Below are 23,228 nucleotides of genomic sequence, written 5' to 3' on the forward strand. Positions count from 1 at the left end.
ACCAGCCACTATAGATATATAAAATGATTAAAATGTGCTACTGTCCAACTACTATCAATGATTAAAATGTGATACTGTCCAACTTTATCTAACTACACTGTGTAGCCTACATCATCTGATTTTAATATGTCGGCTACAGATATGTAGGCTATATTTAACATTTATTTTCTATTTGGTCTGTTATGAAATCATGCCCATTTAAGCACAGCTCAGTTTTAAGAAACTTAAATACATGCATGCTTAGCATTTTGTGAAAAGAAATCATTAAGGCTACATTGACAAACTCTTAACCGTGAGCTGCCTGTATATTCTCTGATTCTAATATTTACAGATATCTAGGCGATGTAAGCACAGCTCAGTTTTAAGAAATGCAGCCGAAAGAGCATGTTGAATTTTGCTGTAATTTATTTCAAAACCGGATTACTCTGGAACAGCTAACTATACACGGGAATGCATTACACCTTTGTGTTCGGTAAGGTCTGCTGTTTATTCTGATATATGGTTTGTCATGTGTTGCGTGAAGAGTGTGTAGGCCTACGATATTCCACCGAGACGAATGGATGTGGAGATGGGCGCAGAGAATAATTATTAAATCTCTTGAAGTTATTTTTCTCACAAACTGTTTATCAGCAAACAGTGGCTAGCTAGCACCGTTTAAAAGCTGAGAAAAGGCTCTTTCATGTGACATGTGTGATGAGTAGCCTACTTATCGAGGAGTTCAACAGAGAAGAATGGGTGAATTTGGACGCACTTCATGCTTGTAGTGAAGTAAAGCTTAAGCGCTGCATGCTGCGGCTCACTGGTAGTTATTAGGTAACTTCAAATCAGCGCGATTTACCCTTATAGGCTACTGCACATTACAAGATCTGTACGAGATGATCCGCACTGAAGTGAGAAATGATTTAACTCTTTGTGTAGCATTGTTGGGGACATTTCAGTCGTAATTTGACATTGGTGTGGACACGTCCTTCGGTCCCCACGCAAATCTACGCCCCTGGCCTTGCAGCTTTGAATTATGTAAAGGTGACACCTGTTAAACTCACCTCCGCATGACATTTACTGAGAAATGAAAATACATCCAAAGCTGAAAACCCTTGACAGGAGGGGACATGACATTTGCTGTCAGAGCTGTGTGACTATGTGCACAGACTATGTGACAGTATGCACAAAATGATAGCAGTCATAGAACCACAGACTTCCTATGTGACAACAACAAAAAGTGCATAGCCCACCTATTGTCCTGTGGGCAGACTAAACCCACTTTTAAACCACTGTTTTTTATATACAAAATTCAGTCAGTCAATCAACCATGTTATTCAGCAAATACACTTTACAAATGAACTTGATATTTTGTCTTACATTCATTATGGCAGTTAATTTGGAAATGACCAACGCCCCTTTATGTTATGTCATACTTTGAAAGTACTTCCTTCCTTGTTCCTTGTACAGTAAGCATCATTATAATCTGTTGTTTTGATTGGTGTTAAATCACATGTTGTGTAGCCTGGCTATCGCCAGACCTCTCAATTCAGATTGAATTGGTCAGGGGATCCTGCTGGTGTAATTGTAACCAGCCATGAGACTTAACTTCCATTGGTAGCGTAAATTATACTCTTCTACTAGTCTTTTTGGAAGAAATCAAACACATCTTTGATGTAAACAAAGGTTTTGAATGTAGTTGCTTACTCAATTCCAAATAATTTACACAATAGTGTCATGTATAAAGCCTGCTCTATGCTGGATAAGCGGATGTGATTGGTTCCTGGATATTTGGTTAATCAGAAATGAATGCAAATGGACTAGTTGCCAGACTGATCTGCAGAGCAAATTCAAATGCTCTCACAAGATTTGTGTTATTTAACCCAGGCTACATGTCGTGCAGTATAAATTTTTTTTTTAAACGTGCATGTTAAGAATTTTCAGATGGATCAGATGTCAAAAGCCTCTAATGTGTACATTTATCTAAAGCAGCCTAACATTTTCCTTTTTAAGCTTTCTTCTCCTTCTTGTTTGTAGCTTGCACTAATATGCAAAGTAAGCAGTTTGACAGTAATAACCACTAAAACAGTCAGTTTAACACCATCGATGCACACAGCACACAATAACAGCACTCAACAAGCAGGGAGAAAAAGAAGCTAGGTTTCCAACTTTCTTTTGAACGATACACAAATTAGTTCAATTGAAAAATACCCCGGTCAAGGTAAGCTTCTATACATTTCATTTCAGATTTTAAGCCTTGACTAAATGTTGTAGTGTTTCTGCGTGAAATAGCTCAAACTATTTTCAGTGCTTTGCTGCCATTGTCTGTGCTGTGAGAGTATGCCTTTTCACATTATTTAAATAAAAGTTAAAATTACTGTATAAATTATAAAATTATAAAAAAAAATATAAAAATAAAAGTTACAAACACAGAATTATGAAATTAAATTGAATCTCTGGGACGTTTAAGTGAAATAATGCATGCCATTATGGTTAGTCAAATGTGGGCATAGCCATGAATGTAAAATAATTAATTAATGTATAATGAAAAGTAAATGTATTCCTATTAAAATTAAGTCAGTGATAAATGGTGAAACTCTGGGACAATACAACAGTGCATGTGAGAGAACGACAGATGCCTTTTTTAAGAGAAAGAAAGAAAGAATGCATGTAATGAAACCTCCTTGTTTTAGAAAAGTAACCTTATTACTTAGTGTTTTGCATCATAACTGAATGCTGTCCATTATGATACAATTCTGTATTTGCTGTTGCAGACATGAATGCAGATTTTCTAATAGCAGCCCTGGGTTATGTTATTACTATATAATTCTGTATTTGCTGTTGCAGACATGAATGCAGATTTTCTAATCGCAGCCTTGGGGAGGCCCATGCACCCTGGCATGCTGTATAATGCTCGCAACGACACAATTATTCCAGGTGCGGTTTTTGCATGTTACTGTACATTAATTCTTTAGCAGACATTTTTTAAATTACAGTAGAGATATTCTAGAGTAGAGATCATTTCCATAGCCGGTGGGCACTCTCTGGGATTTGACCCCATCATTATGTTGTTAGCACTTTGCTTTAACAGTTGAACTATAGCCACAAAATTATCAAGTGGGATCCTTGATGGAAGGGAATCTACAAATGGCAAAATATTATATTGTTTCATCCTCTACTTGACAGGACTGAAACTATGGGATGATGCAGACATGCACAAGGTGCTGAGGATCAAGGGGCAGCAGAACACCAGCTTTAACGTGACTGCGTCCGACTCCTTTTCCAAGAAATCCAAACTGCTTGAAGTCAGCGCAAGACTAAAGGCCAGCTTCCTGTCCGGGATGGTGGAGGTGGAGGGGAGCGCCCATTACCTGAAGGACAGGACCACGTCCAGGCACCAGTGCAGGGTCACTTTGCAATATAAAGAAACCACCGTGTTCAAGGAGCTGATGACGCTGGAGATGGACATCAAACACCCAGAGGTCTTTGAGAAAAATGAGGCCACGCATGTCGTCACGGCAGTGCTTTATGGGGCAGAGGCCTTCATGGTGTTTGACCAGATGGCAGAGGACATCCAACAAAAGCAAGAGATCCTAGGTGAGCTGAAAGTCAGCGTCAGGAAAATACCGCAGGTTGAAATCTCAGGTGAGGGCAAGGTGGTCATCAATGAGAATGAGCGGAAAAAGGTCAAGAACTTCAAATGCACTTTCCACGGTGACTTCAAACTGAAGGAAAACCCCTCTTCCTATGAAGAAGCTGCCATTGTGTACAAGAGTTTACCAACGATGCTGGGGCAGAGAGGGGAGGCCGCGGTACCCATCAAAGTCTGGCTGTACCCTCTGAAGAACATAGATCCCAAGGCTGCCCAGCTGATTCGCGAGGTGAACTCCACTCTAGTGGCCGCCTTCGAAGCTGCGATGGAGGATCTTCACGAAGCGCAGACCCGAGTCCGCGACCTGATAAAGGTGAGCAAACTCATTCCATTGTCTGAGATCACGGCCAAACTGGAGGTTTTCCAAATGAAGCTGAGAGGATACACCGTGGTGCTGAAGAGGAAAGTGCTTGATGTTCTCCCAGAAATCAGGGGGGGCACGATGGAGGAGACTGCCTTCGAAGAGATCCTGAAGTTCCACCATGAATCCTCTTTCACTAAGAAAATGATGACAGAGTGGCTGGATGAAAAAGAAACGGAGATGGGCATCGTGTCCTCTTATATTCACCTCTTGAAGGGCATCCCAGTCGTGCCGCCAGGGCCCAATCTACACAAAGTCCTTTACCACCCAAAGCTTGATGCCGTCGCCATGTTCAGCTTCACCTCGCTCGAGTATGCCGAGCCGTATCTGGCCAACCTCGATGAGTGCCTCCGCTGTGAGAAGTTCAGAAAGATGGATGATGCGAAGGTTGCCACCGAGAAATCCTTTGTGAAGAACACCGTGCCGTGGTATGAGCATCCCGAGGCCATCCCTGCCATGCGAGCGTGCCTGAGTAACTTTTTCCTGGTGAAGGGCCGCTGCGACAAAAACGCCCTGCACACCGCTCTGATCAGCTTTGTGTCGGACTCATCTTACCAAGGATCCTCCATCCGCGTGTATAGAAACGGGAAGTGTGTGAACCCGCATTATAAACCTCCAAACACACAGAGGGAGTCGGGGAGAGGCGCCAATGATGGCGGTCGCCCAAAAGCAGACGGAGCCCATGACCCAGGAGACGACCTGTTCGGGCAGAATCCCACACCCAATCAGCAGATTGGACTAAACTTGGATCCTCCTGACAGATTCAGTGGATCTCAAAACCCATCTAAAATCACCTCAACCGAAAAAGGTAATGTGTTTATAAAACAAGGATGCACCTCTATTCATTGTGTTAAACTATGTTCATTCAGGTGGATCAAGGCTCTGTGAAAACCCTGCTAACCTTGTCACTGTATACTCAGATGCAAGTGCACTGCTATGCTTGTATTTTGTATCCTGTTTTTTTTTAAATATCAGTAAACATGCGTACCCATGTTTTATGATTTCTGTTTTGTTTCCCTCTTCCAGAGTTCTGGTGTCCATAGTAGCTCTTTCTGCAGGCATCCAAACATCCAAACATCACCACATCCAGGCATCCAAACATCACCACATCCAAACATCACCACATCCAGGCATCCAAACATCACCACATCTAGGCATCCAAACATCACCACATCCAGGCATCCAAACATCACCACATCCAGGCATCCAAACATCAACCCCATCCAGGCATCCAGACATCACCACATCTAGGCATCCAAGCATCACCACATCCAGGCATCCAAACAGACTTGAGAAACAGCAAGAGCAAGACTGAGAAGATTAATTAACCAAACCATTTTATTTTAAGGTTTAGTGTGAATTGTGATAGTTTGTTTCATGAAACTTGGGCAATATTTAACACATAGATTCTATTAAATCCTGTTAGATTATATTAAATAACCATTATTTTTAGTTAGAGTAGAGTTGCACGTATAATTTAATAATAGGTATTAAAGATATACAGTGATATCAGATTTATTGTGTGTTCATTTCATTGAGCCTGTCTTGATCAAATAAAACAATAAAGCAGAGAAATCTGTTTGGCAGTGGTCATTCATGTAATAAATGGTAGTAATGTCACATACAATGGGGAAAAACTGAACTTTGTCCAAATCAGTGTTGGCATTATGTGTAGTATTTCAAATCAACTAGCAAAATGCTTTTAAGTTTTATACTCATACCGTCAACAGTATAAGATAAGAACCTGTAACAAACACCTGGGGCCTCATTTATAAAAGTGTTGCATAGCAAACCATTCTTTCATTTGATCTTAGATCATTTCTGAAATGATCGTATATGTGATTCAGAGAAAACGAACGTACGCACAAAAAAAAACGTGTGTACGCCACCCTTCCAGATGTGCCAATTATAAATCACAAATGAACGTCAACTTGTGCGCAGCCGGATGGTTTTAGGTCTCCGCTTTGTAAACAACTCGTTTTCTCTGAATCACATGTATGATTATTTCAGAAATAAGATGCTTTCTACGCCACACTTTTATAAATGAGGCCCCTGGACAGTGTTCTAAAGGCCAAATTAATCAAGTACATGAAAAGTATTATGCTTTGGTGACATCATTGTACAAACAAATGGCAGTTCTGTTGTCTTGTTAGTCCAGTTTCTGGCACATCCTAGTGTTTGACATTAGTGTTTGACATCAGATGTGCTGCACACAAACACCGACTCTCTAAGTAAATGTTTGCATTCTGTAGGTTAGCTGATCACACAATGATTAGGGGAACGTTCCTGTGCTGCTTCAAGTTTTAAGAACCTCAAGCCAAGCACATGTTTATATTTATTTAGAATGGCAAAATAACATGAGAAATGATTCAACAGCTCCACAATAAAATGTATCATTGATCCCAGTGAAGTATTACACCCAGTGGATTGTGGATCCAGGCATTTCATGCATTATGCTAATTATGCTAATTATGCTTGTTTGTGTTTTGCCCGTTCCTCTGTCTGCAATATGTGTCTGTAACTGTTACAGCGTCAGGCAAAAAAAGTGCTTCTCTCAGCATCACAGCTCAACTGAATTCATGCCACTTCGGTTAAACGTCGTAAGAATAGTTAGAGAAGTCTACTGCTTTTTGTGATGCAACTTTTGAAACTTTGAAGCCAACCAGCTGAATTTCCGACACTGAAAAGTCTGCACACTGAAACGGCAAGTCTTTTCATTCTGTGGTACTATTTGAGGTAAATATAATCATTACGATCTGTTGATTCAATACGCACATTCTAAAACTTTGCTTTGATGTGAGAAAGGCAAATTGTGTATTTCCTGTGTATTACAATATTTAATATAGTACATATTATCATCTCAGATATGATAGTATATAAGTATTAACATTTAATATAGTACATATCATCATCTCAGTTATGATAGTATAAGTATATAAGTATTAACATTTAATATAGTACATATCATCATCTCAGTTATGATAGTATAAGTATATAAGTATTATTATTTAATATAGTACATATCATCATCTCAGTTTTGATGACACTCACTGGTTTGGCATCTAGAATTCTGAGTTGTTCTGACAATTAACAATTTGGTCATTAGAAATTCATTACACTTGGTTAGCAATAATATGATAATGCCTGCCGTCGTATTTGTGACATAGTAACATCAGACTTAATGAGTTAAAAAAAGCTACTACGAAATGATGTGCGCCTGTTCACTTGCACACTTGCTGTACTGCAGTCATGCACTCAGATCGGCAGATAGCAGCACTCGGACGGCCTCTCCATCCTGGGATGCTTTACAACGCTCGCAACGACACCATCATTCCAGGTAGGCCACCGCTTCAGCACTGCATTTGATGTTCAAAACTATGCCATTTCAGCATTATAAGTCACTTTAATGGCTCCTCCTCTAATTCAGTTCAATGATCAAACAGTAATATCACAGGCAAAAATTGAGAGAGTTCTACCGCACACTGTTTTGACGTTTACTTGATTTTATTCAGAGCGAACAACGCGTTTCGCATACGCGTTTCGCTCAGGTATGGTCTGAGCTCTCAGGTGTGTCTTTAATTACCTTCTAGTCACATGACCAGTTGTTTGTAACGTCCATTTTAAATGCCAATATCCAATATTCCCATAAACAGTTAAATACAATCAACAATTAACAGACAAAGATGTAGAACACGTCCGCAAAGATATACAATATACAATATATACACAATTCTTATCAAATATATCTCAGCAGAACATAAGGCAGCCATTAGAAACAATAATCTTGACTATGCCATTGCTAGACATTACATAGAAAAAAAGCATGGTTCTGTTGCCTCCCTCAGGTTTATTGGCATTGAGAGGGTACTACCAAACCCTAGAGGTGGTAACATAGTCAAACAGCTCTTGAGAAGAGAGGCCTTTTGGATAAATGAACTGTCCACTCTTGAACCCGCTGGTATGAATGAATCACAGGACTTCAGCTGTTTTCTGTAAATATAAGTGTATAGACAATGGGGTACTGTCCACTGGTTTAGCTGTATTCGTTGGTGATACATTGATGATAACTGTGACCTGTACTTTTCTGCAAAACTCTTTGCTCTTGTTGGACTTTTGATGACGCTATTTTTGATGATGATAATTATGTATACCTGATGACTCTAGTGTTTCCCACCGGATTTCTGCATGCCTTAAGGATATTTCAGCCTGGATGAAAGATCGGCACCTTCAGCTTAATCTCTCAAAAACAGAGTTTTTGGTGTTTCCAGCTAAAACAGCTATTCCCCAACAGATTAACATCCAGCTTGACTCAACTTCACTGACCCCAACTAGATCGGCACGAAACTTGGGCGTTGTAATTGATGACCGACTTAACTTCTCTGAGCATATAGCTTCTATTGCAAAATCATGTCGGTTTTTGCTTTACAACATTAGGAAGATCAGACCTTATCTGACACAAGATTCCACACAACTTCTTGTTCAGACCATGGTCATCTCTAAGCTGGACTATTGTAATTCACTATTAGCTGGCTTACCCGCTTGTGTAACAAGATCATTACAGCTGATTCAAAATGCTGGAGCACGCCTGGTTTTCAATCAGCCAAAGAGGACACATGTAACTCCTCTCCTAATTACTTTCCATTGGCTCCCTATAGTAGCCAGAATTACATTTAAATCTCTCACTTTGGCCTATAGGACACTAACTAGATCTGCTCCTAGTTATTTTAATTCAATAATCAAGCCTTACATCCCCAACCGCCCACTGCGGTCTTCTGGTGAGCGTATGTTGTGTCGACCAGTCATGAAAACTGGGTCTAATTCCAGACTCTTTTCTTCAGTGGTTCCATGTTGGTGGAATGAACTGCCCAGTGCTCTCCGTTCCTGTGGTAGTTTTGGGTCGTTTAAGAGGGGTCTAAAGACATTCCTATTTAACATATACTTAGTTGTTTAAGCGCTTATGTGTTATGGTTTATATAATGTTGTTTTATTTTAATTGGGCTGTTAATTAATTACAGTGCATGAAAATGCACTGTACTGTTCTTCCTAGGCTTCTTATTACAGTGCATGAAAATGCACTGTACTGTTCTTCCTAGGCTTCTTATTACAGTGCATGAAAATGCACTGTACTGTTCTTCCTAGGCTTCTTATTACAGTGCATGAAAATGCACTGTACTGTTCTTCCTAGGCTTCTTATTACAGTGCATGAAAATGCACTGTACTGTTCTTCCTAGGCTTCTTATTCTTATTATTCCTCTTCTTCTAACGCAGTTAATGCAGCTTCAACCGTTTAACGTAGAAACTTCATTCAAACATTGACGCGTAGGTCTTAATTAGGACATGTGGGCTTTGTATTTTTCAACTTTGTAACTTTTATACTTTTTAAACTATTAATTAAAAACTATCAAAATTTTCCCATTGACTTAACATTGCCCTTTATGACATCACAGCAATTAGAATCTTATGGCAGGTGTTCAGGCCAGCTGGCCCAACTGCCATTCTCAGGCTTTAAGCATACAAACTGGCCCTATTAAGACTACACATCCTGTCCAACTGCTTCCTCTGCCAAAAACCGTTTCAAAATAAAAGTCCTCACTACAATATTTCACTGTTAAACAATTTAACCCTTTAAACTACTGAACTTTTTAACTGTTCAGCCATTGTAACTGTTACTTGTCATCAACTATGACTCCTACCCACTGTAGCTAGTTAGCATGGTTAGCATAGTTAGCATGCTAGCATGTTAGCATGCTAGTTAGCATTTTTAGCAAAACTGCTAAAAACGATTAGCTAAGTTAGCTAAGTCACATGGTTAGCATATTTAGCATGCTAGCATGTTAGCATGCTAGTTAGCATTTTTTGCAAAACTACTAAAAACGATTAGCTAAGTTAGCTAAGTCACATGGTTAGCATATTTAGCATGCTAGCATGTTAGCATGCTAGTTAGCATTTTTTGCAAAACTGCTAAAAATGATTAGCTAAGTTAGCTAAGTCACATGGTTAGCATAGTTAGCATGTTAGCATGCTAGTTAGCATTTTTTGCAAAACTGCTAAAAATGATTAGCTAAGTTAGCTAAGTCACATGGTTAGCATAGTTAGCATGCTAACATGCTAATTAGCATTTTTAGCAAAACTGCTAAAAATGATTAGCTAAGTTAGATAAGTCACATGGTTAGCATAGTTAGCATGCTAACATGTTAGCATGCTAGTTAGCATTTTTAACAAAACTGCTAAAAATGATTAGCTAAGTTAGCTAAGTCACGTGGTTAGCATGTTAGCGTGCTAGTTAACATTTTTAACAAAACTGCTAAAAATGATTAGCTAAGTCACATGGTTAGCATAGTTAGCATGCTAACATGCTAGTTAGCATAGTTAGCATAACTACTAAAAATGAAAACATTAGCTAAGTTAAGTAACTTGGTTAACATTATTATCTTTGATAACATAGTTAGCATAACTGCTAGCAAACATTAGAGCCATTCTAGTTATCGTCAATTATCTACCTAAATAATTTAACCATTTAAATTATCCACCTATTTAACCGTTCAATCATTCCAACAATATTAAACCTTATCTACCAAGCAAATCATTTAACTATATAAACTATCCACCTATTTAACTGTTCAGTCATTCCAACTATATTAAACCTCATCTACCTAGTTCAGTCATTCCAACTACATTAAACCTCATCTACCTAGCAAATAATTTAACCATATGAACTCATCATATTTTTGCATTTTCATGCACTATATTTCCTTCAGGAAATGCTTTTCTAGTTCTTATTATTCCTCTTCTTCTAACGCAGTTAATGCAGCTTCAACCGTTTAACGTAGAAACTTCATTCAAACATTGACGCGTAGGTCTTAATTAGGACATGTGGGCTTTGTATTTTTCAACTTTGTAACTTTTATACTTTTTAAACTATTAATTAAAAACTATCAAAATTTTCCCATTGACTTAACATTGCCCTTTATGACATCACAGCAATTAGAATCTTATGGCAGGTGTTCAGGCCAGCTGGCCCAACTGCCATTCTCAGGCTTTAAGCATACAAACTGGCCCTATTAAGACTACACATCCTGTTCAACTGCTTCCTCTGCCAAAAACTGTTTCAAAATAAAAGTCCTCACTACAATATTTCACTGTTAAACAATTTAACCCTTTAAACTACTGAACTTTTTAACTGTTCAGCCATTGTAACTGTTACTTGTCATCAACTATGACTCCTACCCACTGTAGCTAGTTAGCTAAGTTAGCTAAGTCACATGGTTAGCATAGTTAGCATGCTAGCATGTTAGCATGCTAGTTAGCATTTTTAGCAAAACTGCTAAAAATGATTAGTTAAGTTAGCTAAGTCACATGGTTAGCATAGTTAGCATGCTAACATGTTAGCATGCTAGTTAGCATTTTTAGCAAAACTGCTAAAAATGATTAGCTAAGTTAGCTAAGTCACATGGTTAGCATAGTTAGCATGCTAGCATGCTAGTTAGCATTTTTAGCAAAACTGCTAAAAATGATTAGCTAAGTTAGCTAATTCACATGATTAGCATAGTTAGCATGTTAGCATGATAGTTAGCATAGTTAGCATAACTGCTAAAAATGATTAGCTAAGTTAGCTAAGTAACATAGTTAGCATGTTAGCATGCTAGTTAGAATAGTTAGCATAACTACTAAAAATGAAAACATTAGTTAAGTTAACTAAGTTAAGTAACTTGGTTAACATTATTATCTTTGATAACATAGTTAGCATAACTGCTAGCAAACATTAGAGCCATTCCAACTGTCAGTTATCGTCAATTATCTACCTAAATAATTTAACCATTTAAATTATCCACCTATTTAACCGTTCAATCATTCCAACTATATTAAACCTTATCTACCAAGCAAATCATTTAACTATATAAACTATCCACCTATTTAACTGTTAAGTCATTCCAACTATATTAAACCTCATCTACCTAGCAACCAATATAGTTTGTTTTTACTCGGTATGATATTTTACATCATATTTTTTGCATTTTCATGCACTGTATTTCCTTCAGGAAATGCTTTTCTAGTTCTTATTATTCCTCTTCTTCTAACGCAGTTAATGCAGCTTCAACCGTTTAACGTAGAAACTTCATTCAAACATTGACGCGTAGGTCTTAATTAGGACATGTGGGCTTTGTATTTTTCAACTTTGTAACTTTTATACTTTTTAAACTATTAATTAAAAACTATCAAAATTTTCCCATTGACTTAACATTGCCCTTTATGACATCACAGCAATTAGAATCTTATGGCAGGTGTTCAGGCCAGCTGGCCCAACTGCCATTCTCAGGCTTTAAGCATACAAACTGGCCCTATTAAGACTACACATCCTGTTCAACTGCTTCCTCTGCCAAAAACTGTTTCAAAATAAAAGTCCTCACTACAATATTTCACTGTTAAACAATTTAACCCTTTAAACTACTGAACTTTTTAACTGTTCAGCCATTGTAACTGTTACTTGTCATCAACTATGACTCCTACCCACTGTAGCTAGTTAGCATGGTTAGCATAGTTAGCATGCTAGCATGTTAGCATGCTAGTTAGCATTTTTTACAAAACTGCTAAAAATGATTAGCTAAGTTAGCTAAGTCACATGGTTAGCATAGTTAGCATGCTAGCATGTTAGCATGCTAGTTAGCATTTTTTACAAAACTGCTAAAAATGATTAGCTAAGTTAGCTAAGTCACATGGTTAGCATAGTTAGCATGCTAACATGTTAGCATGCTAGTTAGCATTTTTAGCAAAACTGTTAAAAATGATTAGCTAAGTTAGCTAAGTAAAATGGTTAGCATAGTTAGCATGCTAGCATGTTAACATGCTAGTTAGCATAGTTAGCAAAACTGCTTAGCTAAGTCACATGGTTAACATAGTTAGCATGTTAGTATTGCTAACTACTAAAAATGCATTAGCTAAGTTAACTAAGTTAAGTATTATCCACCTATTTAACCGTTCAATCATTCCAACTATATTAAACCTTATCTACCAAGCAAATCATTTAACCATATAAACTATCCACCTATTTAACTGTTCAGTCACTCCAACTATATTAAACCTCATCTACCTAGCAACCAATATAGTTTGTTTTTACTCTGTATGATATTTTACATCATATTTTTTGCATTTTCATGCACTGTATTTCCTTCAGGAAATGCTTTTCTAGTTCTTATTATTCCTCTTCTTCTAACGCAGTTAATGCAGCTTCAACCGTTTAACGTAGAAACTTCATTCAAACATTGACGCGTAGGTCTTAATTAGGACATGTGGGCTTTGTATTTTTCAACTTTGTAACTTTTATACTTTTTAAACTATTAATTAAAAACTATCAAAATTTTCCCATTGACTTAACATTGCCCTTTATGACATCACAGCAATTAGAATCTTATGGCAGGTGTTCAGGCCAGCTGGCCCAACTGCCATTCTCAGGCTTTAAGCATACAAACTGGCCCTATTAAGACTACACATCCTGTTCAACTGTTTCCTCTGCCAAAAACTGTTTCAAAATAAAAGTCCTCACTACAATATTTCACTGTTAAACAATTTAACCCTTTAAACTACTGAACTTTTTAACTGTTCAGCCATTGTAACTGTTACTTGTCATCAACTATGACTCCTACCCACTGTAGCTAGTTAGCATGGTTAGCATAGTTAGCATGCTAACATGTTAGCATGCTAGCATGTTAGCATGCTAGTTAGCATTTTTTACAAAACTGCTAAAAATGATTAGCTAAGTTAGCTAAGTCACATGGTTAGCATAGTTAGCATGCTAACATGTTAGCATGCTAGTTAGCATTTTTTACAAAACTGCTAAAAATGATTAGCTAAGTTAGCTAAGTCACATGGTTAGCATAGTTAGCATGCTAGCATGTTAGCATGCTAGTTAGCATTTTTTACAAAACTGCTAAAAATGATTAGCTAAGTTAGCTAAGTCACATGGTTAGCATAGTTAGCATGCTAACATGTTAGCATGCTAGTTAGCATTTTTTACAAAACTGCTAAAAATGATTAGCTAAGTTAGCTAAGTCACATGGTTAGCATAGTTAGCATGCTAGCATGTTAGCATTCTAGTTAGCATTTTTTACAAAACTGCTAAAAATGATTAGCTAAGTTAGCTAAGTCACATGGTTAGCATAGTTAGCATGCTAGCATGTTAGCATGCTAGTTAGCATTTTTTACAAAACTGCTAAAAATGATTAGCTAGATTAGCTAAGTCACATGGTTAACATAGTTAGCATGTTAGCATTGCTAACTACTAAAAATGCATTAGCTAAGTTAACTAAGTTAAGTATTGTCCACCTATTTAACCGTTCAATCATTCCAACTATATTAAACCTTATCTTCCAAGCAAATCATTTAACCATATAAACTATCCACCTATTTAACTGTTCAGTCACTCCAACTATATTAAACCTCATCTACCTAGCAACCAATATAGTTTGTTTTTACTCTGTATGATATTTTACATCATATTTTTTGCATTTTCATGCACTGTATTTCCTTCAGGAAATGCTTTTCTAGTTCTTATTATTCCTCTTCTTCTAACGCAGTTAATGCAGCTTCAACCGTTTAACGTAGAAACTTCATTCAAACATTGACGCGTAGGTCTTAATTAGGACATGTGGGCTTTGTATTTTTCAACTTTGTAACTTTTATACTTTTTAAACTATTAATTAAAAACTATCAAAATTTTCCCATTGACTTAACATTGCCCTTTATGACATCACAGCAATTAGAATCTTATGGCAGGTGTTCAGGCCAGCTGGCCCAACTGCCATTCTCAGGCTTTAAGCATACAAACTGGCCCTATTAAGACTACACATCCTGTTCAACTGCTTCCTCTGCCAAAAACTGTTTCAAAATAAAAGTCCTCACTACAATATTTCACTGTTAAACAATTTAACCCTTTAAACTACTGAACTTTTTAACTGTTCAGCCATTGTAACTGTTACTTGTCATCAACTATGACTCCTACCCACTGTAGCTAGTTAGCTAAGTTAGCTAAGTAACTTGGTTAGCATAGTTAGCATGCTAGCATGTTAACATGCTAGTTAGCATTTTTAGCAAAACTGCTAAAATGATTAGCTAAGTTAGCTAAGTCACATGGTTAGCATAGTTAGCATGCTAGCATGTTAGCATGCTAGTTAGCATTTTTAGCAAAACTGCTAAAAATGATTAGCTAAGTTAGCTAAGTCACATGGTTAGCATAGTTAGCATGCTAACATGTTAGCATGCTAGTTAGCATTTTTAGCAAAACTGCTAAAAATGATTAGCTAAGTTAGCTAAGTCACATGGTTAGCATAGTTAGCATGCTAGCATGTTAGCATGCTAGTTAGCATTTTTTTACAAAACTGCTAAAAATGATTAGCTCAGTTAGCTAAGTCACATGGTTAGCATAGTTAGCATGCTAGCATGTTAGCATGCTAGTTAGCATTTTTTACAAAACTGCTAAAAATGATTAGCTAAGTTAGCTAAGTCACATGGTTAGCATAGTTAGCATGCTAGCATTGCTAACATGCTAGTTAGCATAACTACTAAAAATGAAAACATTAGCTAAGTTAACTAAGTTAAGTATTATCCACCTATTTAACCGTTCAATCATTCCAACTATATTAAACCTTATCTACCAAGCAAATCATTTAACTGTATAAACTATCCACCTATTTAACTGTTCAGTCATTCCAACTATATTAAACCTCATCTACCTAGCAACCAATATAGTTTATATAGTATATATTTTTTGCATTTTCATGCACTGTATTTCCTTCAGGAAATGCTTTTCTAGTTTGACATTATTGTTTATTATTGATATTCTCCTTAATGTAGTCTTAGCATGTCATTGTTTTTATATTATTGATTGAATTGACATTATTGTTTTATTATTGCCTTTCCCCTTTTTTACATTGCTTTTTTATTAGGCTATTGATTGAATTGATATTATTGTGTACTACAACTATTCTCCTTACTATATTTGACCTACATTTTAATCTGTTTCCTGTTCAATTTTAAATATTATTATGTTGTTTTGTATTTATGTGTCGCTTTGGACAAAGGTGTCTGCTAAATCCATAACCATAACCATATATTTGATAAGAATTGTGTATATATTGTATATCTTTACGGACGTGTTCTATATCTTTGTCTGTTAATTGTTGATTGTATTTAACTGTTTATGGGAATATTGGATATTGGCATTTAAAATGGACGTTACAAACAACTGGTCATGTGACTAGAAGGTAATTAAAGACACACCTGAGAGCTCAGACCATACCTGAGCGAACCTGAGGACGCTGTATGCGAAACGCGTTGTTCGCTCTGAATAAAATCAAGTAAACGTCAAAACAGTGTGCGGTAGAACTCTCTCAATTTTTGCTATTTAAGTATGTTCCTGCAATCTACCTGCACCTAACCAGGCTGTGCGTGGATCTTGGTATCATTAGTAATATCACAGGAGTGTAATACAGTTGTGAGAATAAGAAAAATGAAAATGAAAATGCACTGTACTGTTCTTCCTAGGCTTCTTCTTCTTCTTCTTCTAATACAGTTAATGCAGCTTCAACTGCCTAACGTAGAAACTTCATTCAAAATTTGTTACGTAGGTCTTACTTGTGACATCCGGGCTTTGTATTTTTCATCTTTGTAACTTTTATACTTTTTAAACTATTAATTAAAAACTACTCAAAATATCCCCATAGACTTAATATTGGGCTGATGACATCACAGGCCACCTGCACCAACTGTCGGTTTCTCAGGCTTTAAGCATACAATTTAATTCTCTTAAGACTACAGATCCTGTTCCACTGCTTCCTCTGTCCACAACTGTTTCAAAATAAAAGTCCTCACCACAATAATTCACTGTTAAACAATTTAACCATTTAAACCAGGGGTATTCAATTAATCTTCAGTGAGGTCCAGTTACGGAAAATTTCCTCAAGCAAAGGTCCGGAGCATCATAATGTTTAACGTGCGTGTTTAGGCTATGTATATGTATGTATAATATTAGGATGGATGGATGGAGCCTAGTTGTAGATAGATAGATAGATAGATACGTTATTGATCCCCAAAGGGAAATTCAAGAAATAGAAGATTGTAGGCCTAGGCCTAATGTTTAATGTGAAATAAAATAAGTAGCCTAATAGGCAACATTTGAAATTAGGAGAAATAAGGCAAGAGTAGCCTAATTGGGGAGAAAAACTGAGTAGCCTTGGCTATTTTTAAGATCTCAACGTGAACTTAAAATAAAATTTGAGCTGAGACAAGGATGGATATTCCACAGCTGGTTCCTTGAACCCATTAATCAGCAAGTTTAATTAAATTTTTTTTGTTTTTTTTATGTTGACCCGAAATCCTGGAAACCCAGGAATATCACGTTGTTGGGCAGTCAATGCATGTAGGCTTAACTAGATTGTGGTGGATCAATCATATTGCCTTCTTAAATCGTAAAATATTCTGTGGTCTCAGTTCACTGTTGAATGAGCCTAGCCTACCCTATGCTTGCTCAAAATATATGCTTTGTCTAGTAGAGGTGCTTCAAATTGGCGCTTAAAATTGCCTGTCTCAGAATATATATAAGAGGTCCAGGGCAATTCCACGCAGAACTGTCACATCCATATTTAGTTGGCGTTACGGACGTGACAGTTTTGCGTGGTAGTATCATTATATAAAGCTCTGTTCTCGCTGTCTAGCTTTCTCCTCTTTGAGCAATCGATGATTTGAAAATAGCTTACTTATCGTTAACTTAGATATCCATCTGATTGTTTCTCGTCCCGTCTCCTCTCCTCGCTCGTTTCAGGCTATCAGTCTCTTCTCCATAGTAGGCTACTTTACTCACTGACTCGACTATCAGAATTCACATATTTCACTGGCTGAGTAGCAGCAAGCGAAATGATGGTTCCTGAAGCTCCTGAAGTAAATGCTGTTATCCTAACCAACGAAACATTTAGCGCAGCTTTGAAATCTTACGTGAAAATCTAAATTAGGCTTTTATGGTCTGGGTCCGGATAGGATCACATCACGGTCCGGACTCGGACCGCCATTTGTTGATGGCTGATTTAAACTATCCACCTATTTAACTGTTCAGCCATTTCAACTATATTAAACCACCACCTACCTAGCAACCAACATAGCAACCACTTCAAGTACCATAGCAACAGCCTAGCAACCATGTCAAATACCCTAGCAACAGCCTAGCAACCACTTCCACAGGTACAACCTAGCAACCAATATAGCACCTAATGAGTTTAACCTAGCAACCAGCATAGCAACTACCACAAATAACCTAGCAACAGCCTAGCAACCACCTCAAGTACCCTAGCAACAGCCTAGCAACCATGTCAAATACCCTAGCAACAGCCTAGCAACCACTTCCACAGTTACAACCTAGCAACCAATACAGCAAACAATGAGTTTAACCTAGCAACCAGCATAGCAACCACTACAACTAACATAGCAACAGCCTAGCAACCACATCAAGTACCCTAGCAACAGCATAGCAACCACCATAATTACCCTAGCAACAGCCTAGCAACCACCTCAAGTACCATAGCAACAGCCTAGCAACCATGTCAAATACCCTAGCAACAGCCTAGCAACCACTTCCACAGTTATAACCTAGCAACCAATATAGCAACCAATGAGTTTAACCTAGCAACCAGCATAGCAACCACCACAACTACCCTATCAACAGCCTAGCAACCACCTCAAGTACACTAGCAACAGCCTAGCAACCATGTCAAATACCCTAGCAACAGCCTAGCAACCACTATAGCAACCAACAGCATTACCCAAGCAACCAGCATAGCAGCAACTTAACTTGGCATAACAACCAACATATGTACCCTACCAATACTATTGCAAATATATCTGCATTATTTGTTTTTACTCTGTATGATATTTTACATAATATTTGCATTTTCATGCACTGTATTTCCTTCAGGAAATGCTTTTCTAGTTGATCTTAATGCCTTATTTCAGTTATTTCATGGATCCAGGATACTGTGCATCCTGATAAAGTCCCCTTGGCCTTTTGAATTAAAATTGCCCCACATCATCACATACCCTTCACCATACCTAGAGATTGGCATGGTTTTATTTCAGTTAACCTAATAGCTAATTTGATTTACATTGAGAGATGATCTTATGGAAAGTACCCCTTGCCAATCTCTAGACATGGTGAAGGGTATGTGATGATGTGGGGATATTGTAATCCCAAAGGCCAAGGGAACTTTTCTGAATCCATTAAATAACTGGCCTTTAAAAATAATGTGAATTTAACATAGGGGTGTGTATGCCCCCTGTATTTTAAGGAAGAACATTTATTTACAATGCATTATTCATTCACAAAGAAAATTGGGGTCCTTAAAAGGATGGATTTTTCCTCATTTTTTTAAATTAAGGCATTAAGATTTTATTCCTCTTTTCAGTCAACTTTAGCATGGGTGTGTAAACTTATTCTCACAACTTTATATACACAACAATGTAAAGTATTTATCATTTATCAGACAATGTTTTATATTTTGGATTATGAATAAAACCTTTGACCTCTACTCCAAGGTGTGACACTATGGTCTGATGAAGACATGCAAAAGGTCATGAGAATCAAAGGACATCAGAACACGTCCTTCGATGTGACAGCATCCGACTCCATGAGACAGAAAAGCAAATTCCTCGAAATCAGTGCCTCTTTAAAAGGCAGCTTCTTGCTGGGACTAGTGAGTATTGAAGGCTCAGCTAGTTTTCTGAATGACAGACTTTCGTCGGCCCGCCAGTGCAGGGTGACAATGCAATACAAGGAGACCACACAATTCAAAGAACTCATTGCCACCGACATGGAGATCAAGCATCCGGAGATCTTTGAGAGGAATGAGGCCACGCACGTGGTTACTGCAGTGCTCTACGGCGCCGAGGCCTTCATGGTGTTTGACCAGATGGCCTCCGACTATCAGGAGAAAAAAGAAATCAAAGGCACCCTGAAGGCAATGATCAATAAAATTCCCCTGCTTCAGTTGTCAGGTGAGGGAAAAGTGGCCATGACTGAGGAGGACAAACGCAAGGCACGAAAGTTCAGCTGCAAGTTTCACGGCGACTTCAAACTGAAAGAGAACCCCTCATCGTTCGAAGAGGCTGTGATTGTGTACAAGCACCTTCCTTCCCTGCTGGGGCAGAAAGGGGAGGCTGCCGTGCCCATGAGGGTCTGGCTGTACCCCCTGAACAACCTGGAACCAAAGGCCGCCAAGCTAGTGCGAGACATCAATGCGTCCGCGGTGTCAATGCTTGAGTCGATTTTAGAGCACCTCCATGAGGCTAAAATGAGAGCACGTGACCTGATTAAGCTGAGCAAGAACATGAGCCTAACAGTGCTCCGAGACAAACTGGAGAGCTTCCAGAACAAGCGTGCAGAGTACACCATCATCTTTAAACGGAAACTGAAGGGGGTGCTGCCGGAGATCAGAGGGGGGACAGTTGGCGAGACGGCCTTCACCGACATCCTGAGGTTCCACGAAGAGTCGTCCTTCTCCAAGATAAAAATGAGGGAGTGGCTCAACGAGAAAGAAACTGAAATCACCATCGTCCAGTCTTACATCAGCCTACTCGGCAGCACCTCACTGGTGCCACCAGGCCCAGAGCTGGACAAAGTCCTGTATCATCCGAATGTGGACACGGTGGTCATGTTCAGCTTCACCTCGCTGGAGTACCCTGAACCGTACCTCTCCAACCTGGAAGGGTGCCTGAACTGTGAGGACTTTGCCAAAATGGCCGACGTGAACATTGCTCTACAGAAGACATTCTCGAAGAACACTGTGCCCTGGTATGAGTATCCGGGAGCCATTCCAGCCTTGCGCTCCTGCTGCCCGGTCTTCCTGGGGGTGAAGGCCCGATGTGCGAGGAATCCTTTGCATGCGGCGCTGATCAGCTACGTAACAGATGCCTCTCACCCGGGATCCTCTCTCCGCGTCTACAAGAATGGGAAGTGCATAAACCCCCACCTGAAACCACCAGAGAAGCACGAGGAGTGTGAGATGGCGGTTAGTGAAGGGGATGGGATAACAAGCCACCAGAGAGAAGGGAGTGCCACTGAAGAACAGGAGGATCTTCTGAGCTTTGATAATTAAAGGAAAAACTAGATTATTTAAAGTGTCCAATGGTCGGCTAATGATCAAATCTCCTTGAGGCCAGCAGATACAGACCAAAGAAATGAGGAGGCTTTGAGCACATTTGAGAGTGCAGCATACCTATGGCATGTAAATAGATACTATCTAGTTTTACATGCAATACAGTCGTAGAATATACCCAAATACAGTATTTGCTGATAATGTTCCTGATTGCTTGCAGGCATTTAACTTGCCATTGCCTGATTATTGTTGACTATTGTTGGAGATCAAGGGGAAGAATATTTCAGAACATACAAGCTTGAACTTCCACATAATTTGTATATGTTTAAAGAGTAATTATGTTGTTTAATGCCAGTTGTCTATTTGCTTGTCTATTATGTTCTTGTAATGGTTAAAATGATTATGTTTTTTCTAGGCAATATGACCATTCAAAATGTGTGAAGTGGTTCATGACAGCAATACATAAACATGAGTGCCGCCCAGTGGCTCATAGTGGATATTGCAAATTATTTGTGTCTGCATTTAATAATTCTGTTTCTCTGTATTTTGAAAAGAACAAGAACAAGAAAAATAATAAAATAACCACTGGCTTAACAGGTTTCAACTTTCACTCAGTGTTTCTGAATTAATCAGGGGTGCTAAATAGACTTCAGAAATTTAGGAAATGGGTTCATTCATTCACTAGTGCCAAGACAAGGCTTATTCAGAGCAGTTTAAATTAAATTCAATTAATTTCCTAGATTGTCTGATGTGTATTAGTTATCTCTGGACATATCAGTCCTAAAGATAAAATAATATAGACCCTGGAAATATTCAATCACAAGAAGGCTTTGTGGTTGCTACACACTAAAATGGCCTAGTGTACCAAGAGAGCAATGTATATAATGCTAGTACTCGTGTACCAGTGATATGCTAGTACTCAAATATATTTTCAGAGAGCACCTATGGTCTCATTTGGATTAGTATCTCAAATAACTCCAGTGAAATACTCTGAAAGACTGCTTTGTTGGTGCTGTTTGGGCCCACAAAGGTCACTTTATATAAAGTTAAGAACAAAATTATTCATACCCCTGGCAAATATTGATTTAATGTTGATTTTCTCTTGACCAATATGTTTGTTCTGACTGAAAATAACACTGCCACATGCCAATAGGTTGTAAGACAATGTGGTAGAAACATGGAATCCAAAAAAATAAGCGTTTTTATTAGAGATGCACCGATATGGAATTTTAGGGCCGATAACGATAACCGATATTTATTGGTTTGTTGTGGCCGATACCGATACGATAACCGATAATATTACTCTTGAAAAAAAATTGTGAAAAGTGATTTGGGGAAAGCATTTAATGAGCATAATTTTATTGCAGTAATTTTACCTACCACCAAATGATGGACAGAACTCATAATAGTCCTCAATAGTGCGGCAGTCAACAACATAACAGTAGCCTAGCCCTACAGTATGTGTGGCTCCTTTAAGTGCACTGACGTCAGTGAATAGCGAGTGAGTGGCTAGAGAGTTTGAATCGTTTTCATTTAGGACTAAACGCTCATAAACGGCTCATCTTGGAATAAGCTACAGTATAGCGACCAAATCAGAGTTTGTGAGGGAAACTTAGGGAAGGTTTAGTTTCAACTGCGGGTAACTGAATAAAGCTGCAACTCCTCAGACTGTATCTTATGTCCGTCTACTCTGTTGCGCACAACCTGCTGCAGCAGAAATGAAAGGCGTTAGCCCCGAAGGTTTTAATAACTTATTATGATGACCTGTCTGGAACTGAAGCACGTTACATTAATACACAGGATTAGATGTTAAAATCCCTTGTGCCAAAATCCAAGGTAAAAACACATTCAGAAGCCCCTGCTCAAGTTTAACTTTAAAAAGCACACTACCCACAAAACCGCCAACAAATGGTCACAAGCACAATGCAAATGGCCTATCCAACAGCAGTAGCCTATATAGTATGCGGCATGTCATTGGGGTTATCAAGTGGGCACCCTCATTCACCGATGTTTCGTTAAGTTAGGCCCACGACACCTCATGAAGGCTTAACAGTGAAACCAGCGTCCTGGAGACACTCCCCTCCATGCTACCACCATATTACCA

General features: G+C 38.3%; 2 protein-coding genes across 3 annotated transcripts; both read left to right on the forward strand.

The window, feature by feature from the left end:
• The first annotated feature begins 205 nt into the window (after nt 1–205).
• LOC143118640 (stonustoxin subunit alpha-like) lies at nt 206–5,506 on the forward strand. 2 transcript variants are annotated; one of them, XM_076279671.1, is made up of 4 exons: nt 206–2,200; nt 2,827–2,916; nt 3,166–4,800; nt 5,019–5,506. In XM_076279671.1, exons 2-4 carry the CDS (start codon nt 2,829–2,831, stop codon nt 5,033–5,035), a joined length of 1,740 nt encoding a protein of 579 aa, XP_076135786.1. In that variant the 5' UTR covers nt 206–2,200; nt 2,827–2,828; the 3' UTR covers nt 5,036–5,506. The 2 variants fall into 2 exon arrangements, with proteins under 2 accessions (XP_076135786.1, XP_076135785.1); XM_076279670.1 differs by having other exon boundaries at nt 206–2,916.
• Nucleotides 5,507–6,560: 1,054 nt separating this feature from the next.
• On the forward strand, nt 6,561–21,718 carry LOC143118237 (stonustoxin subunit alpha-like). Its single transcript, XM_076279332.1, has 3 exons — nt 6,561–6,728; nt 7,240–7,329; nt 19,566–21,718. The coding sequence occupies exons 2-3, from the start codon at nt 7,242–7,244 to the stop codon at nt 21,122–21,124; spliced, it is 1,647 nt and encodes a 548-aa protein (XP_076135447.1). The 5' UTR covers nt 6,561–6,728; nt 7,240–7,241; the 3' UTR covers nt 21,125–21,718.
• The last annotated feature ends 1,510 nt before the right edge of the window (nt 21,719–23,228 follow it).

Source organism: Alosa pseudoharengus, unplaced genomic scaffold (genome assembly GCF_046254945.1).
Source record: "Alosa pseudoharengus isolate Yale_2024_CS ecotype anadromous, Long Island Sound unplaced genomic scaffold, YU_APseudo_1.1 YU_APseudo_1.1_scf_12, whole genome shotgun sequence".
NCBI classification, from domain to species: Eukaryota; Metazoa; Chordata; class Actinopteri; order Clupeiformes; family Clupeidae; genus Alosa; species Alosa pseudoharengus.